The following is a 14441-nucleotide window of genomic DNA, read 5'->3' as shown; positions in this document are numbered from 1 at the left end:
GAGACTTCCTCCCACTTTAATCTCTGGGACATCTTCTGACACTACTGTGAAGTCTGGAGGTCTCTGGTAGTATCAGGAGCAGGAAGAAAACGACAGCAACATGTATCTGTTCTACATATTTAAAATGTTTCCACACTGTTAATAACTAAAATAACATTTTCAAATAGACCTGAGCTTTAATAAAATGGTAATGGCTGAATAAACAATCAGGGTTTTATAAAGTGGCAAAAGAATGGGCTAAAAATGTCTCTTTCATAGGATAAGCTAACCATACCAGCAAAATAGAAGAACAAACATTGGTTTTACCTTTTGAAATGGAAAAAAAATTACATAGAAAGGATCATCAAAATTCTTTCACATTTAAATTAAATATGCAATGAAGGCCTAAAAGGGGTGACGTATGTTTGTGTATGCTGTTGAATAAATAATAGTAGTACACACAAAAAATCCCAGCATGTAAATACGTGTGACCATAATCTATGCCTCAAGCACAGATAAGAAAACATAATACACCTGACTCAAATACTGTATATTAACACTGGTATCTTCTAAACCGCCTTATAAAGTATAAAATGGAATGAAGTTATGTCACACTAAGAAATGATCGCAGGCACAGTTCGTCCCAGAAAGGCAATAACATAGTTGTGATAGTACTCTTTGAAACCTGACCTTTTTAATGAAGACACGGAGCAGAGCAGGATTTTTAAGACAAAAAGAGGCTATTCCTTCATTTAATGTGATTATCACCACTGCAGCATTTTTGTACACACTAGGAGAGCTCCTATTATTTAATGTCCTACTACATAGTCTATTATTATCTATTTTCAGTATTTTAACAGTCCTACAAAGTCATCTATTTCTTATCTCTCTTCTGTGTATCCACCCCATTGTGGCCACAGTGTGACTCCTATTGCATCTTGCGCATGAGATGCCACCCAATGCAGACCAACTTCACCAGAAACAATGCTGGATGATAATATTCAGATATTTTCCAAAACGTCCACAGGTACAAAGCCTTTTTTCTTCCCACTGTTCACTTTGAGAAAACCGTTGTGCTCCTTTTCTGTACTTGTGCAAATCTAGTTTTAAAATTATCCAAGAAAGAAAAAACAGTAAACAAAGTGAACAATTATGTCGATGTAGTATATACAGAATCATTGTGTATCACATTTTTCACAGATATTATTTATTGGTGGGGAAAAAAAATTATACAGGAATGCCAAACCAACTAACACATGCATGATTGCTCTCCTGTCCAGTCCTTTGTCCACAGTTGCCAAGTTTGTGTGTGCCTAGCCTGTCTATGACAGTGGCATACCCATGCCATCCTCTGCCAGCAGCATTTCCCCAGGCTCTGGGTCAAATTAGCAGACAACAACATAATTTTGTTCTGATTGCTCCTCAGTTGGGAGTGAATGCTGAATGGTGTGCACTAGGCCTAATAGTGATTCAAATTATCAATAATGCCCACCTGACCCCCATTTGTGACAGCTGTGCTCTAAGCATGCAACTACATGCCTGTGAGGAAACGCGGAAAAGCCGCCGCATGGACGCAGGATGAGGCGGCTGTTTCTGCGTCTGGCATAGCAGAATGCGGAGAAACCACCGCGTCTGACGCGGCGGTTTGTACGCATAGGCCTGCTTCTCTCAGTGGGGCGGGATGCGGAGGAAACGCCGCACGCTCAGACAGTGTGGCGGCGGATTCCGCATCCCATACAGCAACAATATTACAACACATGACTGGTGTGGCTGGGACTGATAGTCCACACTGGTTTAGGAGGACGCGTGCGCGCGCAGAGAGGCAGGGCCTTTATGGCAGTCAGAGGAGGGTCAGCTGACTAGGCCGGTCAGCTGACAATTGCAGCAACTTTCATTGGTCCAGCACTTAAGGGAGGTGCTGGAGAGCACTGGTGTATATATACTGGGTGCTGGTCATTCCTCTGGTGTCTGGCGTTGCGATCACTACGTGGTAGCACTCAGGCCTTGTCTGTATCTGTGTTCTAGCATAGTTTCCAAAGGTGTTGACGATCACGGACCTCACACCTTAGCGTTAGGAATATTGAACTGTATTATTTGTTATGACCTTCTGCCTGCCTGACTATCCTGCTGAACTCTGATTCTGTACCTTGCTATCTCTGATATCCTGTTGCCAAACTCTGCTCGTTCCTGGACTCTGTATTTGCCTCCTGATTCTGTACCCCGCTATTCTGATACTCCGTTGCCAAACCCTGCCTGTTTATTGGATTCCGTATCTGTCTCCTGAATCTGTACAATATCTGTCTGTGTGTTAACGACCTGGATTGCCCGACCTCGAGAACTGGCCTTACTGTTAGAGGCAGTTCCCAGACCTGTTAGTGACACCCTCTCTCTGGTGTCACTCACGTTCTGTCCTTCCTACCATCAGCCTAGCTCCTCCCCCGGGAGAGTCTAGGCATACGGAAGGAACTTACTTCTGTGCAGTACTCCTTACTGCTTCTGTACCTTCTCCTAAGGTGCAATACTCAAAGTATTACTGTTACACCAAAACAGTCTTATCTCTCAGGTGTCCAGAGGTTAGAATATATATTGGATTATCGGTGATACTGCAGATCATCAATAATCGGGTATATTCTGCATTCTCGGTGATACTGCAGATCACCGGTAATCAGACCCTCTCTGTGTTACACCGATCGTTACAATGCCTGAGTAATGTACCTGATTTTCTTTAAGTGTTATCTGCCCTTGTTCTTTGCATCCAATGAATGTTCTTGTACATCGATAAAGTCTCTCAGTGGTTTGTACTTTCTGTACAAAATTAGCAGGAAAATACCCAATTCTGTCTTCTATTCTACCCTGCAAAGAAAAAAATAAGTTATATGTCAACTGTCTGTGCATTACAAAACTGTGAAATGCAATACAGGTTTTGGAATCCTCAATTCAAACATGAAAAGGCCCATATTGACACCTTCTCTAGGGATACTGAATCTCTGCTGGCTGGCTAGTTGGCTCTGATTTTTACCTATTTATATTCATACACCATACTGTATATTTAAATAGAATTTTCTAGTATACTATTGTTTAATACAAGCATGTAACCACAGCATTCAATACAATGATTGCGATTGATGTAGTCGTTTGATAACTAACATCCTACAGTTGAATTATAATTACTACTTATATATTGCTAACACCTTCCACAGCACTTTCATGTCTCTGTCTGTCAGAAGAGCTCACAATCTAGACTCTATCAAAGCCAATATAGGGAGGAATCATTTAACTTAATTTGTTTTGAGGATATATGAAAGAAACGGTGTCTGGTCAAAACCCACATAAACACAGGGAGAACATACAGCTCCATGAAGATAATGTCTGGGCCAGGGATTGAGCATAGGACTTAATAACTGAAAAGCAATAGGACTAACCAACTAACTGCTATGCCCCCATGCTATCCCATGTGGGACTGTGCTGCCCATTTTAACAATGTTAGTGGGTTTCTTTTGCCTGTTTGAGCCTGCTGTGTCTGTGTATTTCAGAGAAGAAAGAATTAATATTGGTTCTGTACAGTACACAGTATATTAAGCTACTAGAAAAATAAGAGTTTGATCCTAAGAATGATCCTAAATCAAATTTAAGGTAATAAAGAATACGATAAGGAAGTGGTTTCACAATTACATTAGTGAATGAGGAGGCTATAAACATCTGGTACAAAGAGATGGGTGTTAACCTAAAGGAATTAAGGCAAGCTTATAGGTAGCGATGGTAGTAGTATTAATGCAGGAAGCATAAATCATTACTATTTCTGCTTTATAACCTTAAGAGGTTAAAAGTTAAAAAAAATTGTGTGTCATATTTATATTGTTATAAATAATGCACATTGCCTGGCTATCCTGCTGATCCTCTGCCTCTAATACTTATAGCCATAGATCCTGAACAAGCATGCAGATCAGATGTTTGACTCAAGCTTTTGACTCATGCTTGCTTCAGGTGGGTGATTTAGACATTACCGATGCATGAAAAATTAATAGGATGCAAGTCAACTGATATTGTTCATAATGAAATAAATATGGATGCCTCCATATTCCTCAATTCAGGTGTCCTTTAATGAAATACACTTTTGCAATTGTTATGTTTTTTCAGCCTTTATTCTTCTGTTGTTCAACTGTAATTCCGATATTTGTAATTCAAATTCAAATATGCCAGTGCCCCCACTCACTGAGGGGTCAGGAACTGGAATTGAGGTGAACACACAGTGGAAGCACCATTCTTTAAACAACACAGGGAAATTCCAGATAAAGAACAGACGAAATATAGTGATGTCACGAACCTTCGCGAACCTTCGCGGAAGGTTTGGTTTGCGGAGAAGTTTGCGAACCACAATAGACTTCAATGGGGAGGCGAACTTTGAAAAATAGAAAAAATTACGCTGGCCACAAAAGTGATGGAAAAGATGTTTCAAGGGGTCTAACACCTGGAGGGGGGCATGGCGGAGTGGGATACATGCCCAAAGTCCCGGGGAAAAATCTGGTTGTGACGCAAAGCAGCGTTTTAAGGGTAGAAATCACATTGAATGCTAAATTGCAGGCCTAAAGTGCTTTAAAACATCTTGCATGTGTATACATCAATCAGGGAGTGTAATTAGAGTTCTGCTTCACACTGACACACCAAACTCACTGTGTAACGCACCGCAAACAGCTGTTTGCGTAGTGACGGCCGTGCTGGACTGGTGCGCACCGTGGCGAGAGTGTAAGCCGTGGCGGTTTTCAAGCCCATATGGTCTCCGGGCAGTGGTAGCTAAATGATAGAACAACAGTGACTGTCCAGCTGATCAAATTTGGTCTGACCACAATGAAGCAACGACCTTATTATCTTTTGTGTCCCACCCCCACCCGAGACACTCAAATAGCCGGCGGTCATTGCTTCATTGTGATACGCAAGCCCCTTCACCGCAGCAAGGTAATGAGCACGAAGGGGGATGGGCACATGTACATGCCTTTTGTTTTTTTGTTGCAGCCGCCCGCAGTGCAGCCAGAAAAATTAGGCAGGCATGTACACGCACCAGAAAAATTAGTGTAGCGGCCGCTGCTAGCAGCGGCCTTAAAAATTCAGGAATCCGTCTAGAGTCCTGGACCCTGTTGGTGGTGGCGGAGAAGGCAATTGGCCTGCAGGCAGAGATGCTGTGTGTGGGGACTGACTTAGTCTTCGGTCGTGCAGTAGCCCTCCGTGATCCATGCCTCATTCATTTTGATAAAGGTCAGGTAATGAACACTGTCGTGACTTAGGCGACTTCTCTTCTCAGTGACAATGCCTCCAGCTGCACTGAAGGTCCTTTCTGACAGGACGCTTGCGGCAGGGCAAGAGAGAAGTTGTATGGCAAATTGGGACAGCTCTGGTCACAGGTCAAGCCTGCGCAATCAGTAGTCCAAGGGTTCATCGTCGCTATTCGCAGTGTCTACATCCACACTCAAGGCCAGGTAGTCGGCTACCTGCCGGTCCAAGCGTTGGTGGAGGGTGGATCCGGAAGGACTATGGCAAGGAGTTGGACTAAAGAATGTCCTCATGTCCCACATCACCCTGAGATCGCTGGAGCGTCCTGTCCTTGCCTGAGTGGACTTGGGAGGAGGAGGGTTACTGCCAGTGGTACCTTGATTGCGTTGTGCAGCCACATCACCCTTAAACGCATTGTAAAGCATCATCGACAGCTTGTTCTGCAAGTGCTGCATCCTTTCCGCCTTGTGTTGAGTTGGTAACAGGTCCTCCACTTTGTGCCTGTACCGAGGGTCTAGTAGCGTGGCCACCCAGTACAGGTCATTCGCCTTGAGTTTTTTGATACGGGGGTCCCTCAACAGGCTGGACAACATGAAAGAGGCCATCTGCACAAAGCTGGATGCAGACGTACTCTCCATCTCCTCTTGCTCTTCCTCAGTGACGGGACGCAACTCCTCTTCCTCCCCCCAGCCATGAACAATACCACGGGAATGTGGAGCAGCAGAAGCCCCCTGTGACGGTTGCCGCGGTTGTTCTTCTTCCGCCGCCTCTTCCTCCTCCACAGAAACACCTTCCTCATCATCATCATCAGAGTCTGACTCCTCTCCTTCCCCACACGACTCCTTTTCTTCCTCCTCCTCCTCCCCCCTCTGTGCTGCCACAGGTGTTGTGGAAACATCTGGTTCGGATGTAAATCGCTCCCACGACTCCTGCTGCCGTAACTGTTCTCGTTCACGTTCCTCCACAGCTGTATCCACCACTCTACGCACGGCACGCTCTAGGAAGTAAGCGTAGGGGATCAAGTTGCTGATGGCATCCTCATCGCGACTCACCAGTTTGGTCACCTCCTCAAAGGGCTCCATGACCCTGCATGCATTTCGCATCAGTGTCCAGTTGTTGGGCCACAACATCCCCATCTTACCAGATTGTGTCCTTGTACTGTAATGATACAGGTACTGGGTTACGGCTTTCTCCTGGTCTAGCAGGCGAGAGAACATCAGCAGTGTGGAATTCCAGCGAGTCGGGCTATCGCAAATCAGGCGTCTCACCGGCAAGTTGTTTCTACGCTGAATGTTCGCAAAGCGTGCCATGGCCGTGTAAGACCGCCTGAAATGCCCACACAACTTCCTGGCCTGCTTCAGGACGTCCTCTAAGCCTGGGTACTTGCACACAAATCTTTGCATGACCAGATTCAGCACATGTGCCATGCAGGGTACATGTGTCAGCTTCCCAAATTCAATGCGGAAATTAGATTGCTGCCGTTGTCACACACCACGTTGCCGATCTCAAGCTTGTGCGGGGTCAGCCATTGCCCCACCTGTTTGTTAAGAGCAGCCAGGAGAGCTGCTCCAGTGTGACTCTCCGCTTTGAGGCAAGACATGTCTAACACTGCGTGACACCGTCGTACCTGGCATGCAGCATAGGCCCTGGGGTGTGTAGCTGGAGAGGAGATCGCTGCACCAGCCAAGGAGGAGGAGGAGGATGACGACAGCGAAGAGGATGTAGCAGACGGAGAGGAGGTGGCTGGAGGCCTGCCTGCAAGCCGTGGAGGTGTGACAAGTCGGTCCGCTGCGCAGCCACGTACTCCCTGCTTGCTGCCATCGGTCACCAGGTTCACCCAATGGGCTGTGTATGTAATGTAGCGGCCCTGCCCGTGCTTGGCAGACCGGGCATGCATGGTCAGGTGGACCCTTGACCCAATGCTCTTCGCAATAGATGACACCACTTGCCTCTCAACTGCACGGTACAGTTTGGGTATGGCCTTTTGTGAAAAATAATTGCGGCCTGGTATCTTCCACTTCGGTGTACCAATGGCCACAAACCCACGGAAAGCCTCTGACTCCACCAGCTTGTATGGTAATAGCTGGCGAGCTAATAGTTCCGCCACGCCAGCTGTCAGATGCTGGGCAACAGGGTGACTGGCAGACATTTGCTTCTTACGCTCAAATACTTCCTTTACGGACAGCTGGGTACTGCTGTGGGCAGAGGAGAAGGAACCGCTCAAGGGAAGAGGCGGTGTGGAGGAGAGTTGCTGTGAAGGTGCAAGGGAGAAAGCGGATGAAGACGATGCACCTGAAGGAGCAAGAGGAGAAGGAGGGTGGCTTGTCTTTTGGGTGCTGCTTTTCCTCAGGTGTTCTTGCCATAGCTGTGTGTGCCTTTTTCTCCAGGTGCCTTCGTAAGGCACTTGTCCCTATGTGAGAGTCGGCCTTTCCATGGCTCAATTTTTGCTGGCAGAGAGAACAGATGGCTTTGCTCCGATCTGAGACACACATGTTAAAACATTTCCAAACCGCTGAGCCCCCCTGGGGTGATGGCGCTACGGTGGCATCAGCAGCTGACGCTGAAGGGCATGTTGGCTGGCTGCCCATAGCTGGTGATACATTGGGCCGGACACTGCCCCCAGCTGTTTCTGAGGATGGGCTCCCTCTGCTTCTATCATGGAGTTGTCTCCTCCTACTCCTCTCTGACTCCCCCTCTGAACTGTCCCCCTGGTCATCTCCTCTACTGGGAACATACGTGGCATCCGTATAATTGTCATCATAATCCTCCTGGCCAGCTTCGCTTTCCTCAGACACCTCCTCAACTGCACCAACTTCAGGTGGTTCATCATCCCCCTCCTCACACGTTACGTCCATACTATCGCCACCTAACTCAGACGTATGAGGTGCTGTACCTGCGCCTTGTTCTTGTTGTTGCAGTAGTGGCTGTGAATCAGTGATTTCACCACCACCACCACCACCAAATAACTCCTGCGAAGTGTCAAATACAGCGGATGTGGTGCTTGTACTAGCGCTGATGGCACTGGCTGCGGGAGATGAGGTGTTCTGTGTTAAATAGTCAAACACGTCCTGATCTTGGGAAGTGATGGCACGTGCCTTCTTCTGAGCACTGTATTGTGGGCCAGGTCCGCACGAAATCACAGCAACACCACCTCGCACAGACCTGCCGGTGCCTGGTGGCCTTCCTCTGGGTCTGCCTCTACCTCTTCCTCTACCTGGTTTGTCCATTTTGTCCATCTCTGGGTGATGCTAGGTATATGCAGTGAGCTGGGTTCACTCGTCACACCAGGTAGTTATATGCAGTGAGGTGGGTTCACTCAACACAGCAGATAGTTAGATGCAGTGAGCTGGGTTAACTGAACAATAAAGGTAGTTAGATGCAGTGAGCTGGGTTCACTCAACACAACAGGTAGTTAGATGCAGTGAGGTGGGTTCACTCAACACAACAGGTAGTTAGATGCAGTGAGCTGGGTTCACTCAACACAACAGGTAGTTAGATGCAGTGAGCTGGGTTCACTCAACACAACAGGTAGTTAGATGCAGTGAGCTGGGTTCACTCAACACAACAGGTAGGTATATGCAGTGATGAGGTGGGTTAAGTAAACACAACAGGTACTGGGTATATGCAGTACTGGGTAGTACAATGTGCAGCTCCCTGTCACACACACAGGTAGTCACTGAATGTGCTGGGCTGCTGGCAGTGGCACACACACTATGAATTAGCAAGGCTGTGCCTGCAACAAAAGTGTCAGTTTCACACACAGAAAAAAAAAAAGTACAGGATTAGCTCTGAAAAGAGCTGTTGAGGGGTGCTATAAAAGCAATAATAATCAGCCAGGAGCAAGCTAAGCAGCCAAGAACCTAACTAATCTGTCTCTAGGAGAACAATCTGCAGCAGCTCGCCCTAGTCTGTCTAATAGCAGGCAGACAAGTGACTGTAATGGCCGCCGGAGGCTGCCTTATATAAGGGGGGGGGGGGCTCCAGGGCTTAGTGTAGCCTGAATGGCTACAATGTGCCTGCTGACTGTGATGCAGAGGGTCAAAGTTGACCCTCATAGTGCATTATGGGGCGAATCGAACTTCCGCAAAAGTTTGCCTGGTGCAGGCGAACGCGAACCACCAAAGTTCTCCTGGAACCGTTCGCCGGCGAACCGTTCGCTACATCTCTAACGAAATAGTGAACAAAAATAGGAGAAATACAGATGAAAAACTGAAGAATAACAGATAAAGTTAATTTCATTAAACACTTTTTAAACAGTGAGTATATTCTAACTTTTTGATAACTTAGTGTAGACAGTCAAAATTGACTATTTCGCCTATTTATTTGGAGATATAGATATCAGATATCTGAGAGCCCCTTATTTAAAAGAGGACTTCCAGATTCCACATAAGCCCCCTTAATCTCTTACCTAAATTCCTCGTGTGCAGCTGAGGTTAAGATGAGACCCTCATCCTTTACATTTTTACATTGTACATGGCTGTTTTACAAGAAGGAGAAGGGCAGTGTTCTTCTGCCTTTATTCCCCACAATTTTACTAATAACAGCATGCATGGGATATAAGAGATTCATAATTCTTGGGGGGGGGGGGGGGATTTTATGGCTTTACTCCTTTTTTTAAAAAACAAATTTGACTGACACCTTGTGCAAGCATGTATACAAAACGATGTCAGCTCAATTATACCTACAGTAAAAAACTTCCCTGTATTACCTGCCCAACCAACTGGGGGATATGCATGGGAAATAGAACAATATGCCTCTGCTTTGCTAATGGCTGCAAAGCCATATAGCCTCATACAGGGGGAGGAGAAGGAGTACTAGGAGAGGTAGTAGTAGTGGTAGTAGGAGGCATATCACCCGGCAGGAATTGGGAATCCCTCAGACAACATTGCATGGCAGTAGAGACTGCAGGCTAGTGACGCAGTATGTTGCTATAAGGTGGGGTTGAAGGGTTGATGGAACAGCATGGGAGTGGTGTCACATGGCAGGCGGGGTAAGTGGGGAGAGCAATGCTCTCAGCCATTGCTTGGCTAAAGCGATCTGCCAGATGGATCGATTGCCGAGTGGCCAAGGAGGGTGGGGAGTTGCTGTACAAACACTGGATTCTTGGCAATCATCATAGGCCACCTCAGCTGAGTTTCATCTAGTGTGTCTATGGGGCTTTAGAGTTGGTCAAACACATGCCAATTATGTTTCTTGAGCCCTCAGTTTGCTCTTCCCTATAGAATCCCTAACAGTACTTACAAACGACTCGAGTTACAACATTTCATTCATAAAAAGTTGTCTCCATGTAGAAAATATACAGTACTGTTTTTGTTATTATATATTTTTGTTGGTTTATGTTACACTTTTGTATAAACTATTTGGATTTCTGCACAGATTGAACTTCAGCTGGCTGACACCTAACTCCAATTCTCTCTTGGAGATGTCATTAGTCTAGGAGTCAACATACTTTTTTCACCTGCACTGTGAATGTTTACATGGTGTGCTCAATAAAAACATGGAGATATTTAATTATTGGTGTGGTGTTAGTTTAATCAGACTGTGATTGTCTATTATTGTGACTTGAAGATCAGATCACATTTTTTGACCAATTTGTGCAGAAATACACATAATTCCAAAGGGTTCACATACTTTTTCTTGCTACTTTATATGTATGTCTATATACACATTGTGTACTTCTCTTCCTCCATTCATAGTGGTGTTGGCTCCCTTCCTCAGCAGCGGCAAGCAGGACCTATGAGAGGCTGTGTGTGCTGAGTGTGCTGACGACACTCTTCAGCGGTGCCCCCAGCCTCCTCTCCATGGTTACAGTGCTTCACTCTGCGTGTGAGCACTGTACCCATGAAGAGGATGCTGGGGCAGCACTGAAGAGTGACGTCAGCGCTGGAATACATGGAGCTGGTGAGTGAGCATGCCACTAGCTGTTGTAGAATGGAGGGAGGGATAGAGAAAGGGGGACTTTGAGTGGCCAGTGAGCCGTTTCTCACAATGGGTGCACTTCCTGGTGTACTTCCCTGTTTGTCATAGTGTTGTCCCATATTTGCTGCAGCCCTGAGGCATGCCCTTCCCCTTACCTCATCTAAGAACCGTCCCTTTCTATACTATATATCCAAATGCAGAGTTGTCCAAAAGTAAATCATTTATACATGATTAACTATGTATAACCCATCTACAACGTGGGATTCATGCATAAATCAAAATCTGAGCAGAAGTGATGAAAAAAAAGACTTGGGCATTAAAGGTTGTACTTTCCATCATATGATTGTTAAGCTGTTAATTTCTGATGCGACACATAACTCTTTTAATCAACTGATTAGGATGTCCACCTTTAAAACCCCCAGCTCTGCTAGCCTCTACTCTTATCCCCTTGTTTTCATCCCTTTACTACTATGCTTAAAAGTTGGCTGCAGTATAAGGTTTCTTGGCTGCGGTGCTTGGCTCTGTCTGTAATGCTGGGCATACACAGGCCGATGCGCCCTTATCAATCGAGCCGCTGATGGCTCCATTGATAATTTCCGACAGGTCTGATGACTCGCCGGACCGATGCCCCGCTCGATCTCCACGGGCGGACAATAGCGGGGAATCGAGTGGAAGATAAGGAGTGCCCGTGGGGACGAGCGGGAGTGGATCCGGCCGCCGGCAAGCAGGGACAGGTCGAGGACGCGGCGGGAGTCGATCCGGCGGCTAATCGAGCCGCCGGGTCGACTCGTGTATGCACAGCATTAGATGATTATTTTGTCCAAGTTGCTGTACTTATTCTAGATTTGCCAATTACCTTCCCCAAACAAGTCCTCACCCCTTTGAAAGGCCCAAATCAGTCATTAGATTTGGAATAATAGACCGGCTGTTGTCTGAGCTCAGATTCTTTTTAGAAGCCTATTGTTGGGCGGCATTGGCCTCCCCAGCCTATGGCACTACTAACCCTCCTGAAAAGCTAGGACAGAATTTGGACTGGAGGCTCCACCTACATGGTGGCAATTTGAGGCCAGAGCCATTCACCCTTACCATTTACCCTCACTTATCACCGTGGTGACTAGTCGCGTGGTCACTCATCTAGGCTAAATGAGGTGGTTGATTGTTCAGCTAGGTCGTGGCTTACTATTGCCACTTGATTTAAATTGGCTTCTGCTCTCTCTCCCAGATGTCCTTCTTAGGCAACCCTAGCTTCTCCCTCACTTTTTCCAGGCTGCAGGACTTTTTCTTGGTGCAGAGACCAGGGCCTGACTTCCCCAGCCAAGTTTTGGCAGGGGGGCAGATATATCTCTTTCCACCAGTTAAGGTTTAGGCATTTTATTAATGCCAAATCAGGCATCTCATGACTTCCCTCTCCTCCCTCCCAAGACCTTACGAGTTCTGAAACCAAGCCTATTAATTAATGTCAGGGATGAGGTTAAATTACCCCATATGAGAGCTTGGGAGTGGGAATTGGGCCTTCAATTAACACAGTCATAGTGGAAATCCCTGCTTTCTGTGGCCAAAATAGTGAAATCTGATCAAATATCAAAGACTCCCCTGTCAATTAATGTTCTGTTGGTACTATACTCCTGTTAGGTTACAAAGTTTCGCCACTCTGCTTTAGGGGATACAGAAATGTGGGATCCCGATACAAACATTTTGGGAATGCCCATTTGTGACTAATTTCTGAGGCACATGGCGAGCCTTATTTGAGGAGGTCCTTAAGGCTCCTATTTCTATGACTGCCTCTCAGGCTCTGCTGTCTCTCCCTAACAACTTGTCCCCAGGTACTTTAGCTGTTATGTATAAATATATGTTTCTATCTGTTCACTGGTGTATACACTTTAAATAGAGAGCACTTGGTCTAGACATCAGCGGCTTGCCTAAAGAGGTTTTTAAAAGGGCCCTGAGCTGTGTCCTAAAACAGAAAACAGGACTTACCCGGGGCTTCCTCCAGCCGCTCACTGTAGCCTGCGAGGTCCCTGGCATCCTCTAAAGACAGAACTGCACATGCGCAGGACCACGGAGGGGGCCAGGAGGTTTCCAGGGACCTCGCTACGGTGGGCTGAAGGACGCTTCAGGTAAGTCCAATTTTAGGACACAGCTCAGGGTCCATTTAACCTTGATGTCTCTCCCCTATTGATTTTCAAATCAACCCTAGTTGATGTTCTTAGCTCCCGGACGACAGTCTGCATATTTGTATTGCATTCAACGACCCAACTGCTTGCTGTGTTATTCGAACTAATTGTCTTTTGGTTAATTCTGTTTTGTTTTTATTTTTGTTTCTGCTTTATTATGTTGCACTTTTATACTAAGCTGCTCTCATTATGCATTATGCATTATGCACTATGCACCATTCCTTATTGCCTCAAAAGTTTGTTTAATATATAAACAGACAGAAATTGTCACTTGCATATCTGATGTTTAACTTTTTCAGGCAGAGAAAAAAAAGGAACACAGCCTAGTTATTTGTGTGCTTGGCATACACATGTCTAACTTATCATGTCACATGTCACCTCGGTTGTCCTTTAAACTAAATTTGCTAAAAATGATCGCTTCCAATCCTTAAAACAGAAAAATAAATAAATAATAATAATAGTAATGCCTGTTTAGGCCTCAGCTTGCATGCTCTCTTATGCATTGTTCTCTAGTGCTGAGAAACTATTTTCCCATCATGCTAACTAGTCCCAACCAGAAAGCAGAAGTTGAGAATAGTAAAACAACTAGCAGCTGTTTGGATGATTGTTCAATCACCACCAGCATTCACTTAGTCAACACAGAGATAATTGCTACTGTCACAGTAACACATTCATATACATACTGTACAGTCATCAGTTTCATATTACCTTCCACCAATCTTCATTTGAATCATCCAGTATACTAATTTTATCACCTGGCCTGTAAATAGAAAAATATATCAATGTTTTGCATATGTCTTTCAGGAGACATAAAATAATGGTATATTGTAAAGTATTATAAGCTTCTTTAGAAAGTCATATTTAAATTGGATGAAACCATCATTTTAAACCATTCACTGCCAAACTCTCACTCCAAAATTGCACCTCTACCAGCCAAGCTAATTTTGGCTAGTATCACACTGACCAAAAACCAATGTTCCAATTTCTCACAATGCATAACAATTTTATTGTAGTATCAAACACATATAAAACCCCTCAATACAACTCCCTCCCCCCTAAAAAAACTGCCTGCTTGGAATATTAGAGCGCTCCTCACATCCATGC

The 14441-nt window shown here is 45.5% G+C and overlaps 1 protein-coding gene across 1 annotated transcript in view; it reads right to left on the bottom strand.

Moving 5' to 3' along the window:
* Window positions 1-387: 387 nt before the first annotated feature.
* STAC (SH3 and cysteine rich domain) overlaps window positions 388-14441 on the bottom strand; it is a 341487-nt gene continuing 327433 nt past the window's right edge. Inside the window, exons 9-11 of the mRNA XM_068236530.1 lie at window positions 14046-14097; window positions 2695-2832; window positions 388-1079 (exon numbers count right to left, since the gene is read on the bottom strand). Of these exons, the coding sequence (XP_068092631.1) occupies window positions 981-1079; window positions 2695-2832; window positions 14046-14097 (289 nt within the window). The 3' untranslated portion in view covers window positions 388-980. The remainder of the gene's footprint in view (window positions 1080-2694; window positions 2833-14045; window positions 14098-14441) is intronic.

The sequence above is a fragment of the Hyperolius riggenbachi genome, chromosome 5 (assembly GCF_040937935.1).
Source record: "Hyperolius riggenbachi isolate aHypRig1 chromosome 5, aHypRig1.pri, whole genome shotgun sequence".
Lineage (NCBI taxonomy): Eukaryota > Metazoa > Chordata > Amphibia > Anura > Hyperoliidae > Hyperolius > Hyperolius riggenbachi.
The sequence above is the reverse complement of the archived record's forward strand: the minus strand, read 5'-3'. Positions and strand labels throughout refer to the sequence as shown.